The sequence below is a fragment of the Peromyscus leucopus genome, chromosome 7, assembly GCF_004664715.2.
Source record: "Peromyscus leucopus breed LL Stock chromosome 7, UCI_PerLeu_2.1, whole genome shotgun sequence".
NCBI lineage: Eukaryota > Metazoa > Chordata > Mammalia > Rodentia > Cricetidae > Peromyscus > Peromyscus leucopus.
This window is the reverse complement of record NC_051069.1, coordinates 14,974,731-14,992,213: the sequence shown is the minus strand read 5'-3', so window position 1 is coordinate 14,992,213 and position 17,483 is coordinate 14,974,731. Positions and strand designations below refer to the sequence as shown.

General features: G+C 50.1%; 2 protein-coding genes across 3 annotated transcripts in view; one reads left to right on the top strand and one right to left on the bottom strand.

Annotated features, from left to right (window-relative positions):
* Positions 1 to 17,483, top strand: part of Stra6 (signaling receptor and transporter of retinol STRA6) — a 117,622-nt gene that overhangs the window by 5,941 nt on the left and 94,198 nt on the right. The window lies entirely within an intron of this gene.
* Ccdc33 (coiled-coil domain containing 33) overlaps positions 1 to 17,483 on the bottom strand; it is a 90,513-nt gene that overhangs the window by 28,886 nt on the left and 44,144 nt on the right. For both annotated transcript variants that reach the window (XM_037207467.1, XM_037207468.1), the window contains exons 10-11: positions 13,330 to 13,401; positions 1,474 to 1,632 (exon numbers count right to left, since the gene is read on the bottom strand). In XM_037207467.1, coding sequence (XP_037063362.1) covers positions 1,474 to 1,632; positions 13,330 to 13,401 — 231 coding nt within the window. The remainder of the gene's footprint in view (positions 1 to 1,473; positions 1,633 to 13,329; positions 13,402 to 17,483) is intronic.

Genomic DNA, 17,483 nt, shown 5'->3' with positions numbered 1-17,483 from the left:
TCAATCAATTTCATAGATGCAATGAGCCTCCAGTCCGGCCATTCCACCCCGTTATGTCTCCCACACAGACAAATGCACAGCATTAACTTACGTGTGTTTACCATTGCACATGGGTCTGGCTCTCAGACTTGCTGCCCTCAGCTCAGATCTTACCAGAGAGCCCCTGCCATTCCCAGCATTCCCAGTGGGGTGGGGCTGGCACTGCTAACTCCTTGCTCGCACTATGTCCAGGATGTTCAGGTAGGGTCTGCATCTCTGCTGTCAGAGGTAGTGTGACTAAGGGTGAACTCTGCCCTCTGGGGTTGGGCAGGGCCGAGGCTTGGCTGACTCACCCCAAGGCAGTGGGGGGTGGGGGCCAGGAACTCACTGACCTCTTTGGTGGTAACCAGGGAGGACCACCTTTCACCTTCTCCTTCCTTCCCATCTGCCCTTTCCTGTAGTGGCCCCTTCACTTTTACTCACTGCCCTGGCTTTTTAAAACCAACTTCCTTTACTGCTTTGGGTCAGGTTGTGTGGGTTGACAAGAATTAGTTTACTGCTGTCCCGAATCTCCCAGGCCAAGAGATCTGTACCTTTATTTTCAATGCAATTGATGTTTGGGCTAGAGGTTGCTCCTGAGTCCTGCTTGTCCACAGGGCAAAGGTGGACTGTGTGGACTAGAAATGTTTCTGAGAGCTGTTGCTTGGACAGGAAGGCTTCACTCTTGGGGAGGGTGCTCCAGGTGGGGACCTCTTGGGTATACTCAGCAGGCAGCAACCTTTTCTATTGTCTGGTGGGACATGTTTCAGAAAGGTGCCAAGTGCCAAGGGTGGACGAGGAGATTGCCAGTAGAGAAGGGCAAGTCCTCAGGAGGAGACCTGAGGATTAGGTTGGTGGCTTTGCCTGGAGCCTTTCCTTGGGATCTTTGGAGCAGCATTTGCTCATGGGATCCACTGTGGAGGGCTGTAGGAAGCCACATTATGGAATCTCGCACGGTCACTGACTGGGGTGGTGATGCCTCCACTTGAGACTTCAGAGGGATTGTCTTTTGAGTATATGCTCTTTTGCTGTCTGTACCAAGAGGCTGAGACTCAGAAGAGACCCATCCTGAGGCCAGGTACCAGCATCAAAGACAGGTACTGTGCCTGAAAATAGTGTTTTTTTTTTTTTTTAAAGTGCATCTCAACTACCCCCTTTATAAGTTACAGCTAGTTTCTTGGGGGCTTTCCACGGCCTGGGGGACATACTTTGAGCTGGACATGGCTGAGCAAGCATTACAGGAATTCTCATAAATCCCATGAGAGCCCAAAGGTGAAGAAAATGTGAAAGGGAGTCACCCCTTCCTCCCTCCAGCTCGTCTTTGGGGGTAACTCACATGCAGAGTGTGCCAAAGGAGTGGTCCACTTGCCACCTGGGGGGCGATCTCAGGGGTGGCTCCTCCCCTATGGCCCCAGCACAGTACAAGTCCTTCCAGTCCTAGGGAAAGGCACTCACCATGTCACGCAACGTCTGAGGCTCCTCAGCTTCCTGAGAGGGGTCTGAGGAGCTCATGGACCAGGACTCACGGATGGCACCCAGATTCTCATCTAGGATCTTGGGGTTCAGAGTGGGCAGAGCCTTGCTCTTGTTTGGTGTCAAGAAGTTTTCTGGCCTCTAAAAAATAAAATGGAGACTTTGAAGCGGCCCTTCCATGGTGCCTACTATACTCCGAGCTTCCTGGCATGGCCCTGCACACCTGCCCTCTGTACGCTCCCTGCCACCTGCCCCTTGCTTACTGGGTCCCAGACGCAGTGTCCTGCAGCTCCTCCAACAAGCGAAGTGATTCCCTGCCTCAGGACCTTTGCATCTGCTTCCTTCTCTACCCAGGGATCCTTACACACTTGCCCCTTACCATCATTTGGGTCTGGCCCATGTCTAATCTTTTTGGAGAAGCCCTGCCCTTTGACACAGAGACCACACTCCCACTCCAAAGTAACCCCACCATTCATAGCATACCGTTTTACAGTGTTCACAGTAACCACTCTATGAAAACACCTTTCAGACAGTGGGTTTGCTTATTGACTCTCTCTGCCTTCTCCCAGGGTTCACACCAAGACTGAAGTTTCACGTAAGCAAGGGCGCTATTATCTCCAGCATCTTTCTCACTGTAGCTGCTCAACAAATGTTCTTAGGTGCTCAGTGAGTACGCCACCAATGGCCTCCATACCCAGGATAGTGATGACTTCTAAAATGCCCCGCTCTTTTCTCCCCCTTCCCATCTCACCTCTACCATCACTCAGTTTGATCACCCCCTTAGAGTGACTCTCTGTGCACTTTGGTGAACCCTTCTTCTTCTTCATGACCCTCTCTGGTCTCCCTCCTCCTCCCTTGGGAAGCCCTGTGCCTCTGTCCTCTCTTGGTCAAGGGTTTCCTGGGTTTTTCTAGCCCAGCGTTGGCTACCTGTACTTTCACATTGCTCTGAGGTTCTAGGCTAGTTTGCTATTTTTGTTTTTCCTAATAAAACTTTATCTTCCTTGGACTTAGGGACATGTGTCAGCGGTCTTTTTGTGGGGGTGGTCACTTTAAAACTTGTTTGGGGGCTGGTGAAATGGCCCCAGAGGTAGAGGAGCTTGCTGCCAAGTCTCAAGATGTGAGTTTGATCCCTGGGACCCAGGCAGTGGGAGGAGAGGGTCATCTCCTACAGGTTGTTCCCTGACCTCCACACATGCACCATGGCACGTGTTGACATGTACACACATACACAAAGTAGATAAAAGTGTACTAATTGTTTTTAATCAAGGAAAAGTTATTTGAAACCCATTGTTAGCTCTACCAGTTCTACAGTTAGTTCTGCAGTCTCCTGGTTTTCAGAGGCCTCAACTGTGATGCAATCTCACCCCGCGTTAGCTGTTGGCATCCTCCCTCAGCCTCAGTGCGGACTTATTTATTCACTGGATGGTGTCTTGCTAGAAGCAAACAGAGCCATGGGCACAATGCCAAACAGGAGGAATGTGCTGGGGCTCCGGGTGCCCCAGTGTCTGACAACTGGAGTGAGGCAGGTGACCGCGTACCTCACTTAGTGGACACTACATGGAAGCCTACACACCCGGACTACGTCAACGGAAGACTCTGTTCTCGAACACTGAGGTGTTTGCAATGATTTCTTTATGTGCCATACAATTTGGGGTTCAGAAATGCATTATAACACAGGGCTTCTACATGCTATGTTGGCAGAGTTAGGGGTCACTCACACGTGGACTCACTCACCTGGGGCATTCTAGGCCCCAATCCCTCTCTTTTGAATGGGTATAAAATAGATAATTCATAAGAGAAACATCTATAAATGCTCTTGGCATGGAAGAGGGATGCATTTGGTAACCTGAGGCTGACTTCAGCAGGCCATTTAAACCTGTGAACATCGGTCCAGCTTCCTGCCTCATCTTCTCCTGTTTGAAGAAGGGCGGGATTCACTTTGATGTTTCCCAAATGATACTGAATCTTCTATGCCCTGGAAGTGCCCAGTGCAGCGTCCCACTCACAGAGTTTGGGGTTTTCTAAGTGAGTGTTCGGATAAGTACCACATCTGTCTCCTACTCAGAAGTTTTGAACACATGGGGATGGGAAGTTGATTCATAGGTTAAGAGTACTGGCTGTTCTTCCAGAGGATATAGGTTCTATTCCTGACTCCCAGCAACCACGATCTGTTAACAGCCCTCTTCAAACTTCTATGGATACTAGGCATGCATGTGGTACACAGGAATATATGCAAGCAAAATGTTCATATACATAAAAAAAACTTTTTAAAAATGCTGAACATCAGACTGACTGCAGAGGGACAGCTATGAAATGCTTATTGGGCAAAATGACGGGTGGGTGGTAGAAAAATAAGGAATAACCAGTCAGGGCAAAAACCACCTCCCTAGTGACCAGGTGGGTCCAAGCTCGGGTGAGATGCTGATTCAGGACCTGTAATGACATTTCTCCTCATTTCCAGGCAGAAAGCCAATCTCAATGCCCTGGATTTCATAGACTGCCATCTAATCCAGTTAGAGGAGGAAGTAGGAGTAATGAAATCAAAAGAGGTCTCCAGAGGTGGCCCAGTCATTACAGAAAGCAGGGACAATTGCCGAGGAAGTCACCTCCCCCACTGCCTGTCTCCTTGCTGTCCACCCTGTATGGTCCCAGGACCAGCTAGGCCAAGTCAGTGATGTGGAACTGATGTTTTTGGGTCAGAGTTACACACTCACCAGATATTTTTAGGCAGATTCTGATACTACGTATAAATTCATTTAATTTCATAACAGATAAATTAAAAATGAGACTCTCAGTCCAGAACAGTGAATTCATCTCACCAGTCTCTGCTGGGCAGGGGAGTATCCCAAGGAGGAGGAGGGAAAGCAGGCAGAGTAGGAGGGGGCAGGAGAGAGCCAAGCCTCATGGATGAACTGCCTATTCAGGCCTTGCTTGGCTCTGCTAACCCCATTCTTTTCTGTCTGCTCACCCCGCAAGCTTGTTTATTTGCTTTTCTATTTGGCAGGTCTGCTGGGGCAGCATGGGGCTGACAAGTGGCCCCTCAGTCTGTAGCTCCGTGGTGGCAGCAGATCCTGCTTCATTAGGACCGTAATTGGGGACTGACTTTGAAAGCTCAAAGAGATGCATGGCCATGCACCAGCTCAGACACAGCACCCAACCCAGCCCCTGCGCTGTGCCGGTGGCGGCTGCACACCACGGGAGAAACATGGTGGGAGGAGATGTCCAGCAGGTGCTCTTACCAGCAGAGTGGGGTCTGTGGAGACAGGCTGGGCCAATGGCATTCCAAGCTGGCTGCATTTGAGGTCACCTGCCTCCCCTCCCCACCCTCAACACCTCTGCTGCCCTCCTCCCTCCTCCATCCCCTAGATCCCTGGTCATGCAAAATGCAACAGCTCCTGCTTGCCCTGGCAATTACAAAGCAACCGGGATGCAGCTGCTGTCCCTGGTGCTGAAAGCGCCCGCCTTCCGGCCAGCCCGCCTGCCTCTCGCCCCGCCTTGAGCTTTCTTGGTGGAGGACACAGGCTCTTAATTCAATTAGCTGGCCCTGAACCCTCCCCAGGGAGCCTGGAGCGGAAACTGACAAATTCTGTTTAACAAAGACATTTGTCCCCCGCCCCGCCAGGCGTAGGGCTCTGCTCTCCTGTATCCTGCTCATTAGGTATCTAACAAAGTGCGTCCCAAGAAATCTGCTTCCCATCGCTAGTAATTCAGGAGGCCTGATACAATTTTCTCCCTGATAAGGGTGGCTCACCCGCTGGCAAGCACCATAATGAGCCCTGTGCAGTGGCTCCCTGATCAGTCACTGCTTTGCCATTTCCTGTGGGCTGCAGTTGTAGGTTCTTATCTCTGCAGCTGTAGGCGAGGCTCAGACAGTGGGCCCTTCAAGAGGGCTTGCCTCCCATGCATATGGCCAGCCTCATTTATGGCATCCTGAGGGCTGTGGCAGCTGTGGCAGGTTTGAGCATCTAGGTCGCTCTCCCAGCCATAAAGGGCCCACGTGTTAATACTCAACGGATCCAGGATATATCCCTCAGAAAATGGTGTCAACACCCCCAAAAAGCAAGGGGCAAGAATGGAGGTGGTAAAGATTTTATTATTATTATTTTTTAATTCTGTTGGGGTGTTAGTATTAAATAGGGCCCCGCCTGTGGCTTAGTGGGTTGGCTGTGGGTTCATTCACTCTTACGGGCCAGAAATCATTTTTTTTACCTACATTTCATCAGCCCCTGTTCACATCTGGACAGAGCCACACATTACTGCTGCTCAAGGATTTTCTATAGTTGTCCACCACTTTTTGGCCAAGTCCAAACCTTGTGTCCTGGCACCCACCCTGTCCTTCCACAATCTGGGCCCCCCTTACAAGTCCAGGGTCACTGTTACGACAGGATCCTTAAGTCCCACAAGCCTTCATGTCAATGCACATACTGGTCTCTGATACACCTCTGCTTTCCCAATTTCCAAGCCACTATCTGAAGTAGGGCTCAAACCATGCCCCTGGGTGACACTTCCCCTAGCCCTGTATTCTCAGTGTAGCGTCTCATGCTGGATGCTCAGGTGATGATAATCTGTTGGAGTGCTTTATTGCTAGGTACAGGTCAGGGCCCAAATAAGTAGGACCCTAATGAAATTACACATGTGTGATCTCACCTGGGCCAGGGATCCATCTGGCTTGGCTGGAAGACTAGGCTAGTGCGGTCTGGTCTTGAGTTGGGGAGAATCCCTAGGCCAGCTCTCACTTTCTTAGAAGTTTTTCTAGAAGCCTCTACTCTCTCTATGTCTTCCTCTCATGTCTTCAACCAACAATTTATGCATTGAGCTTGTAAGGAAAGCAGCACAGAGGATATTCCAAGCCTCCAGGTTCCTGATGCCTGCCCAGCATCCTGACTTAGGACATTATTTCTTGAGAGGTATTTCAGGCTCATGTTCTCAAGGCAACAACAGCCCCAAGGCTGGTGATAAATTTGAGATGAGTCTGTATCAGGCCTCCTGAATTGCTTGTACAAGAAGCAGCCTGGATCTTGGTCTCAGACCCAGAAGCAGGTCTTTATGTATCCATTTCTTCCATAGCCCCAGATACAGTCAGGGAAATTCAGCAAATTTGACCTCTGGAGAGATTATCACCTTTTTTATTTCTTCAGTCTCAGAACATTTTCTGTGAGAGCTAAGAGTTGGCTCAGGAGGTAAAGGTGTTTGCCATCAAGTCTGACAACCTGTGTTAGAGCCGACTCCTGCAAGTTGTCCTCAGACCTCCACATGCATGCCTGCTATGGAACACAATCACGCACACACACACACACACACACACACACACACACACACACACAATGTATGGCGGAAATTGCTGTGAAAACAAATGAGGGGCTGGTGATGTTTATCTTTTTGATGTCTGCATGAGCAGCTGTCAGGAGGGGCAGGTGCTGAGTGATGGATTAGTGGGGTTCCCTTATCCCAGTGCCCTGCCCCCACCTCTCAACTCAGTATGCTTGTCAGCAGCTCTGGTGCACAGTGCTGAGAGCTCCCTTCCTGAGTGCTTGCAGGATCCTGTTCTGGGCCTCAGCACAGGCCCCGGCTCCCTCCTCAGCACCTGTTACCTTCCTGAGAACGCAGGATTACAACTCCCATTACAGACGAGAAAAGGAAAGCTCAGAGAAGATCCAAACCCAGGTCTGAAGATGTGCACTGTGTGTGTCTAGACTATAATCGTTGGCGACTTGGACCCTGAGGTAGCAGACAGGGAGGACTCTCGGTGTGTTATAAAATCAACATCTAGAGTGAACTTAAGCTTAGAAAATGAGCTGAGATGAAAGTGAGGTACCACAAGCATATTTTAGCACGTCTAAGCATGAAAGAGCAGAAGCGCCAGGTGAGGGTGGCCTGTCCTGCTCAGGTTCTGTAGCCTGGACTTCAGTGGCCCTCACTGCCTCGGAAGGATTCAAACTAGCAGCCTCCAGCTGCAGGAAAGGAGAGCATGTGTTTAGCAAAGGAGTGATGGCCTTGTGCCACCCAGTACTGCCGATGGCACGTCACTGTCTTGGAGGACATTTGAAGAGAAGAGTGGCCAAGAACTGATAAACAGGAGTCAGAAGTGAAGTGTGTGAAGGGCCCATCACTATCACGGGGGAGGGCTGCTTCAGGCTGGGGAGGGTAAATAAAGTGTTGTGGCGGGTGCATGCATGTAATCCCAGCCCTCAGAAAGCTGAAGCAGTAGGATCATAAATTCGAGGCTGCCTGGGATACACACTGAGACACTCGGTGTTTCAAAAATAGGAAAGCAACAACAAAATTTGCAGATGCCAGGAGGCCTGATGTGAACATGGGAGCTGAGCTCCCTGGAGATGGGCTGGGGAAGGAGAAGACAGGCCGGTGGGAGGGGAACACAGAGAGGAAGGAAGAGGCTTCCAAGGAGCTACTATAGAGACCAGAGAGGGCTCCTGTCAGGAAGTGAGGGATATAGAACCGTGTGTGTGTGTGTGTGTGTGTGTGTGTGTGTGTGTGTGTGTGTTGGAAGAAGTACTAGACTCCCTCCTCTCTGAGGTAGGCTGTATGGGAAGAGTGACATGGCAGACAGGAGACTGTGGTGTCCATATTGTCCTCAGGGCATGCAGCACCCATGAAGGCAACTCCAGAGATACAAAAAGCAGGTGGGCAGCTTGGAAGAAGCGTGACGAGCCCTGCCCCAGACCTTGCACCTGCAATCCAAGGGCCAGGGTGGCCCTGGGGAAACTGAGGCTTTCTTTTATCCCCTGCGCCTGGACCTCCAGATTGGACCTGAGCCAGTGAGGGAAGGATGCTGTGAGAAAGAGGGGCGGGACAGAGCTTTCCGTCTCCTGCCGTCTGGCCTGAGTAAGGACAGAGAGCCCAGGGGACCTCAGGGAAGGCAGCCAGGACTATTGTGAAATGCTGCAAGGGGAAGTGTTCCTTCTCTGGCCCCCCTCCTCCTATGATGGTGTTTTCAGAGCTGGACTCCTTGAGGGTGGGAATAGAATCTTCCAAAGGACAGGCTAACAGAGGAGAGAGCCTTGGGACCCTGGATACTGGCTGTCCAGGCAGATGAGTTTGGTGCGGAGATGGAGGCAGTCTTGGGTCAAGATTTCTCTAAGGACCAACCCAAAGCAACCACATGGGGCTTTCAAAAAAAATCATCCAAGGTCTGTCTGATTATTCTTGTCCTCTGCCCTGTCTCTCTGGTCACCTGGCTGACTTCTCCCTGGGCTGGTAGCCAGAGAGGACTTTGTGATGAAGGCACCAGGGGGGCCCTTTTGTGGCCTCAACTGTTGCCCTACCACACTTCCAGGGAGAGGGAAAGGGAGTGGAGGGTCAATGGGACTGTGTCTGCCACCTGTCTCTGAGAGCAGGACCTCAAATGCACCTCCTTGTATGAGATTCCAGGCATCCAATGGGCTCCAAGTCTTCCCCATGTCCTTGGATGTTGCAGGCTAAGCAAGGGTGGCCACACACATGAGAAGCCTGATCTCTGCCTGCCCGATGTCCCTCGACCCTGGTCAGCCACTGAATCTTGAATCCTAACCCTAAGAGGGGGAAATGTCCCTAAGACCAAAGTGTTTATGTGGTCCAGTCCTGCCTCACTTCCAGGGAAGTGCATTTCCTGCAGAGGCAAGAATGGGCCCAATGAACACCTACTGTGTGCATGCCAGAGTCAGGTGAGGGAGATCTGCTCATCTTGGGCTGCTCTTCAAAGAGGCTGCCTGCAAGCTGGAGGGCACCCAGGATGTGGTGGGATTATTAAAAGGAGGCAGGCTGCCTCGCTTGGAGAAGCAAAGCCTTTTGGGGGTGAAAAACAACACATTCCCCTCTTCAAAGAGAAAAGGCTGAGATCAAAGGGAGAAAGCAGGAGGCCAAAGGTCGATTCCTGTCTGTCTGTGGAGTGGTCAAGGGCTCATGGATTCTTAGTGTCTATGTCCTCCAAAGTCTACCTTTCTAACTTCATGGAAAAGAGGGCCGGGTGCGTGTATTCTAGTTAATGTACCTGCATGTTTTGCTCAGGCACTCTCCTACACACACAACTCCAGCTTTAGACAGATCACCGGAGGCAGCAAACACCCACAGAGAAGCAATACATCAGGGTAACCACATCCCCGCCACTGACAATCCCCTCTGAAGCATAATATCCCAAACTAGAGATAATGCTTGCCAATCACTGCGCCGACAGGCTGTGTTAGCTGATCAATCTGCCAGCATGCCTGCTGGCTGATGATGCCATCCATGTGCTGCAGCCACAGAGGGCAAAGCTGGGAGCATGGGACAAGGGGAGACCCCGGAAACAGGGGATCTCAGTGTGAGGGAAGTTTTTCTCTCTCTCAGAGTCAGCTGCTGTGTCATGGGGAGGGGCTGCTGCTAAGGAGAGTGAACGCCCTGTCATGTCAAAGCAGGAGAGAGGATAGGATGACTATGGTGCTGGATGTGGCCGAGGCCGTCCCTGTCTAGGTGGATTTGTTGAGGGAGACCTCTGCTGTCTCCTTTTGGACATCCCAGCACACTCTTGTCCCTGAGCTCTGAGAGTGGGTGGTATGGGAGACTGACCGTGGGTATGGGAGACTGAGCTTGCCAAGTGTCCAAGGAATAGACCAACTTGTGCTGAATCTTCAATCCTCAGGTTGGGAGCACTTCCTCTCTAAGCCCCTCCTGGCCATGTGCAAGGAGTTACCCAAGGATGGACTTGTCAGTTGTGTTGGCCAGGTATCCCAAGACACCTACCACCTCAAGCCCCTCTAGGGCAGCTGGAATGCACACAGGACTCTGGCACTTGGTTCCTGGTGGTGACTCTTGGAGCTTTCAGGCTGTGCTAGGAGGAATTCATGGGTGGTCCTTGTTCTGATTCTGCCATCACTGGCCCATAAACTGCACATGGAGGAGCATATCATGGACCACAAAGCTGAAGTCTCCTCTAAGGTGGAACATCAAGATGGAAGGATCCTGGCCTCTCGTAGTAGCTAAGCTCCAACTTCACTCAGATTGTTTACTCAGGAATTCCAAGAAGCCTTTCCAGGGACTCTGGATTTTATCATCTCAAGGGTCATCAGGCTGTATGCCACCAACCAGTATCTACTCATGAACCTATGTGTTCATTCTAGTCTCCGTCCCCTGATGTCTATAAAGGGAAGGACTTTTTCTTTTTCTTGGTCTTGCTCAATGTACTCTCCCTTAACCCCAGCACATAAAGGTTGATGCATATTGTTTGCAGGTGTGTAAGGATGATGATGGGGATACAGGGAAAGAACCCTTTTAAATTTACCCCAAGTACCACCTGACCCCTTCACCAATTCTCAACACTCTTCTTTTAACCCTTAGTGGGACAATGGCAAAAGAGTTAGTGTCTATACTAGGTGAGGGTCGTGTTCAAAATTAGTTGAATTAAATTAATGTATCTTGAGGAACATGGGCTTTATAGCCCCAGGACATGCCCTCACTTCAATCCACAAGGTCACATGGTGAAATTCTTCACCTGCCCAGTGTCTGGCATGTAGGAAATTCTCCTTAGATCTGTATAGCATGACAGATGTCATATACTCCTTATATCTGGGTAGCATAGAGATGGCTGTCATTGCGGCAAGGACCTGATAATGAGTCCACTCACACCAGCATTATCACAGTCACTTCCCTAAATTGATCTTCAACATTGTAGAGTCAAAGTGAGTCACTTATTGGTCAGTTCTCAGATGGAGTCACCAAGGAACAGCTGAGCTACAGAGAGATTATGTGTGTGTCAACACAGATGTGAAAATGTCATTTACATCTGTGGGCGTATGTGTACTTATGCATTAAATGCATGCAACATTGAAGAGGTGTGTGCACATGCATATCTGTGCATATGTGACTGTCCTTGTGTGAGTGTGTAGACATGTGTAGAACCTCTGTGTACAAATTCTTGGCTGCTGGGTCTGCATTTCTGCTAGTACATTTTTTTTTTTTTTCTGGTGCACACCAAATCTTGGTCTCTTTTCTTTTCCTTTCTTCTTAGAAATCCATTACTAAAAGGCTCCCCCCCCACACCTCCAGGGGAAGGGGGCTAAGGAAAGGGAAAGCTAAAATCACAAGGCCCAGATCAAAACACTCAGCAGCTAAATGAATTCGGCAGCGTTTTCCCGCATGACTTGGAGGGATAATTTAGTGAGGCCGCCAGCTGGAAGGAAAGGGATTAATTCTGCACTTAGCGCAGGTTCCAGTGAATAATTCATCACTGGAGACCTTTGTGCCCAGCCTCTGGGCAGCAGGGGACGCGTCCTACCCACCTGCCTGTTGCCTGTCTGTCCCCATCATTCTCCTAGCCAGGGATACCTAGCTCTCTCTCCTTCTTCTGGTTGCAGAGTGCATGTATCTTGGGGCAAGGCAGGAGGCAGAGGGAGATGACAAGAGACTAGCAGTGACTATTGACAGATCCTAGACCCTGAGATGGCCTCAGAAGCCTGGGATACTCTTGGGAAAGATGTTACATTTCCCCACTCCTCCTTTCTTAGGATTAAAAAAAACCTTAAAATTTCTAGTTATGATACATGATGCATGTGTGTGTTATTATCAGTTAGTGTGTGTGTGTGTGTGTGTGTGTGTGTGTGTGTGCACATAAAGGTCAGAGCACAAGTTTGTGGCATCAGTTCTCCCCAAGTTTATATAAGGTCTGGGGATCCAACTCAAGCTGTCAGACTTAGGCCAGCTCAGCGGTTCTGGGTCTCTGTGGCGTCTCTCAATGGGTTTTCTTATTTTCACGTTTGATTTAGTGGTGAGTACAGGTGTGGGTGCCATGAGCAGGGGTTAGAGGGATCTGGAGGGGATGATGGTGAACACCACACTGGGCCTTTTTTGCTGTCACCATCCCAGATATTCTCCTCATACCACACACCGTGGAATTCCCATGTTCTTCATGGGTAAGGACATAAGGCTCTGAACTACCTTATAGCTGTTGGATTTTTTTTTTTTCCTGTCCTGAGAAGCTAACAAGAGTAGATTAGCCCCTAATCAGCTCTTGAGCATTTCCTAGGTTTGGGGTCAGATTGCCCACACCCTAGTACCAGAGAGGGAAGTGGAGAGGTTTCAGTGGTTGGCTTTCAGGCACACTAGATCCATGACCAGCGTCGAAGCTGGAGTGAGCCTAAGTGGAAGCAGCTAGAAGAGCAGTGGCCATGTCCCAGGCAGGGCTTGCCTGGTAACCTTTCCACTTGGACCCACTCTGCCATGGCAAGCAGAATCCCAAAACGGGTCCCCAAGCCCCTACACCTTAATATTTAGAATTGCCAAATAGAATTGCCATGATTCTGTATGACACAGCAGACCCTGAGACAAGATGATGATCCAGTTCTTTTAAAAGCACAGAGTCTTCTCTGGATGCTGACAGAAGCGAAAGTCAGAATTTCAAAGTGTGCTGGGGACTAGCTGTGCCTGCTGGCATCGCAGTACAGGGACCATGGTAAGAAGGCATGTGGGCGGTCTCCAGTGGCTGAGAGCACCCTGGCTAGCAGCCAGCAAGGAATCTGGGCCACCAGTCCTACACCGCAAGGAACCTGGTCCTGCCTGCTCCCCAAAAGAACCTCTGTCATCTTCCCAGGACTCTTGACCCCCACTTAAGCAGGTGTGGGTTAGGTTAGGTTGGGGCAGAGGTAGCCTCCTGGGCCTTTGGGGCCCTTTGTTCTTGCCTCTTCCTAGTCACGGCACTCTGCCTGACTTCCTGGGGCCTCAGACCCCTCCGAACTTCCCAACTAAACCAGCAGACTCTTCCTTCTCCCTGGCCCCAGACCCTGAGAGTCAGCCCCTGAGAAGGACATTGTCACTCACTTGGGGGTTATGGGAGCCGACACATGTCTGACCTTTCCAGGCCCCCACTCTTACCTCAGAGGACAGAAGTTGGAAGGAGAGATTCACTGTGGGGGGCTCTCCACGGATGGTCTTTAGGTGGGTGTCCTAGGGAAGAGAAGGGGCAGTGAGTCTCCATGGCCGGGCCAGTGCAGGCAAGACCTCTCAGGTCCACCCCTTGTTCTGACTCCTCCGGGAAGAAGGAGGGTACAAAGGCGTGTGGGAGGGATGCCAGAGCTGGCCTTCTTCTGCCTCTGTTCCAGCAACGCCTCCGCTCGGCCCTTCTCACTCCGTTCAGCACCTGACTGGCACCTCCACGCTCGTCTTCTGGCAGAGCAGAAGTTCCTGCTTGCTGTTATGTCAGAAGTATTTAGGGAAATGGTGGCACAGAAATAGACAATGAGGCTGGGTGTGGTGGCACATGCCTGTCGTCCCAGCACTTGGTAAGCGGAGGCAGGAGGATCAAGAGCTCCAAGTCATCACTGGCTACATAGCAAGTCTGAGGCCAGAGACCCTGTCATATATACACATACATACATGTACACACACATATATACACATAAATACATGTACATACACACACATATATACATATATACACACATACATATATATACATATATATGTATATATATGATGATAAAAACAGTAATGATAAAGCTATTTTTTTCCTAGTGAGGATTGAACCTTTGGCCTCTTGCAAGCTCACATACTAGCAAGTGCTCTTCCACTAAAGCTACATCCCAAGCCTTGTTTGTTTTTATTTTGAGACAAGGTCCCCACACTGGTCTCAAAGTCATTCTGTAGCCCAGACAAGCCTCAAAGTTTCCATCCTCCTGCCTCAGCTTCTGGGGTAGCCAAGATTTACAGGCCTGCACCACCAGGCCTGACATTGAGAATCTATTCTAAGTGCTTTATGTATTTCCTGACCAAATCCCATAGCAACCTGTGAGCAAGCATGCTTCTCTCTCTTCCTCCCTCCCTCCTCCCTCCCTCCCTCCTTCCCTCCCTCCCTCCCTCCCCCTCTCTCTCTGTGTGCTTATGTACGTGTGTGTGTGTGTTTATGTGTGTGTGTTTATGTGTGTGTGTGTGTGTGTGTGTGTGTGTGTGTTTGTATTATAGACAAGGAAAGTAAGGCATGGATGCTACTATTTCTCCTACGGAAGGGAATATAGTCACACGTGAGCTGGCAAGTGGTGAAACCAGAATTGGAGTTCCGTCAGTCTGCCCCAGAACCTGAGTATGCCCCTCTGCTTATTGTGTCCTGGACGGGTGGACAGAGATGAGAATGAGGTCTAGAGAGGTTGTCATCTGTCCCAGGTCTATAGGAGGATGGGGTAAGAAGCCTTGGGCCCAGTTCTGGGAAAGCCTGAGCCCTTGCTGTTACTCCCTGGGGTCCCAGGTGTGCTTTCCAGGGGTTCACCCTGTCTTGTCTCTCAAGCACTCTCAGGTAAGACAAGTCTTTGGTGTTCCTCACACCTACAGGCTTCCCTAGTGGGCACCCCGACAGAGACGTTAAGAAGCCACATTCAGCTGGGTGGTGGTGGCACATGTCTTTAATCCCAGCACTCTGGAGGCAGAGGTGGGAAGATCTGAGTTCAAGACCAGCCTGGTCAACAGAGTAAGTTCCACGGTAGCCAGGGCTACACAGAGAAACCCTTCTTGATGCCTCCCGACACCACACACCCAAAGAATTCATATTACCTTCTATAGGTGTGGCCATGGGGCAGGAGTAGGGTGGTACCATGCGGGGGACCAACTAATGGTAGGGACTTACAGTGATGGGGAGCCGTTCCACGCACAGCCCTTTCAGGTCTTTTCCTGCCAACATCTTGTGGTAGAGACGAGATTTTAGTGGTAGCACGGAGACACCCAGGGGCTGCTTGAGGGTCCATGGTTCACTGCTTTTCACTGTGGGAGGAAGGACCAACTGAAGCTCCTGTTAACAACTTCCTGTTCCTGCTTCCCAGATTCTTAGATGAGTTTGTAGGCATTCCCTGGGCTGGATCCTCGGTGTTGGACATGCAGCTCTCTAGGCTCTCAGTGCCCCTTGTTCCCCGCCTCCTGTTCCCTTACACACATACACTGCCTCTTTGTTTCTTCAGAGATTTCTCAGCTTAGAGTGAGCTCTAAGCAGATTCTACATCCATAGGTATTTTTCTGGATGGCCCTGTCTCTGTCCTCTGGTGTGTGGTGTGTGTGTGTGTGTGTGTGTGTGTGTGTGTGTGTGTGTGTGTGTGTTAGTTTAGATTATGGGATCCAGACGGGATCAGCTGGTCCCTCTACCATTCTCCAGTACACTCTCTTCTCACTGATGGATGCTAATGATGTCCAGGCAGGGATAGGCCCATTCCCTGTGCTCTGCAGCTGCCCTATGGCCGTGGATTTAAACTAGACCTTCTTCTATTCTTCTGCCTGTACTGGGGCTTCCTGGCTCCTGGAGGCCCTAGGCAATCCTTACAAGAGGCATTGGCAGGTGGCCCAAAGGTCCCTTAATAGAACTCTCCTGATGAATTCTGCCCCATGGGTCACTGGGCACTTACTTGAGGCAGAAGGGTAATACTCTAGCACCAAGGCTGTGTCCTCTGAGAAACTGGTGGCTCCATCTCGGCCTTGGAAGAGGAAGGACTGGTTCCATAAGGCTGCTCTGGGGGTCCCCCAGGCTTGGACAGCTGGAAGAATGTGGGAGCAGGTATGGGGTTATACCTTCTTCCAGATTTGGTTGTATATATATCCTGTACATGCCACAAGTGTTTGTCTCAGTTATAGAAAGTCAAGAAATAGTAAATAAAAGGAAGGGGAAACTCCTATATTCTTACATTAAGACAACCACTCAAGCTGGGCAGTGGTGGTGCAAGCCTTTAATCCCAGCACTTGGGAGGCAGGGGCAGGCAGATCTCAGAGTTTGAGGCCAGCCTGTCTACAGGGCAACACAGAGAAACCCTGTACTGGAAAAACAAAAGACAGCCACTCAATACCACCATGTTCCCATTTTTCTGCGCATATTTTATACATATAATTGCCACTCTGCCTTTTCCACTTACAATCAAAATGTAAGCACAACCACAGTCTCAAGAAACTCTCATTACTTGTGACTTTAGTAACTTCAAGATATTCTGCATGTGATGGCATAGACTTATAATCCCAACACTTGAGAGGTAGAGGCAGGAGGATTAAGGACAACTTGGGCTATATAAAAGTTGGAGGACACCTCAGCTATGTAGCAAGTTTGAGGCTAGCCTGGATTACATAAGACCCTTTTAAAAATCAAAATAGAGCCCACCTTCCCCAGAACCATGCCCAACTGACCTGATTTTTCCTTTTTTAAAAAAGTTTTTAATTTGTGTGTGTGTGTGTGTGTGTGTGTGTGCGTGTGCGTGTGCGTGTGCGCGCACACCACACCACATATGTAGAGGTTGAAGAACAACTTGCTTGAATCAACTCTCTTCTTCCATCATATGGTAGGGTTTGGCTAATCAAACTCATATTGTCCAGTGTGGCAGCAAATGCCTTAACCCTCTGAGCCATTTTGCTCTCCCGTTTTCTGGCTTTTTCCCCCTGACAACACTGTGCTGGATGCTCTTTGCCACATACCTCTGTATCCCAGACGATTTTCTCAGTACAAATAGCTAAAGTACTGCTCAGTGAAATTCTTTTCATGCTCTAAGGTACTGGCTAGACGTGTGTAGTGTTTTCACAGTGTTGTGCAACATCCACAGCCCTTTCTATTCCATACAAGTTACCCCAGCCCCGTTCAGAAGGCCACACAGGTCTTCAGATTCCAGAAGCTGGTTTTATCTGGCTTCAGGCCGTTGGGGACTCAGGTGACTTGAAGGTGCTGTCAGGTAGCAGCTGGAGCACACACATGGGGATGGCTTGGAAGATAAAATGCGACAGCATTGACCAATGCCCAGAGAAGGGAGACTGGCTGGTCCAAAACCCTCAAAGGAAGCAGGCCTAGAGGCGGCTCTGAAGGAAGATGTGGCAAGGGGAAAGAAGAGGAAGGGTCTTCTAGTGGGAAAATGACCAAGCAACAGAGTGTGGGGGGGGCACACAGCCCAGCCATTGTGAAGGACCCGGAAGGGGGTGGGGGGATTCATGGAAAATCCACATAAATGGGAAGGTGGGTAAATAGCCTCTAACTCTTAGCGTGAAGCCTGACTGGTCTCGGCATGGTCCGCCTTGCCTCT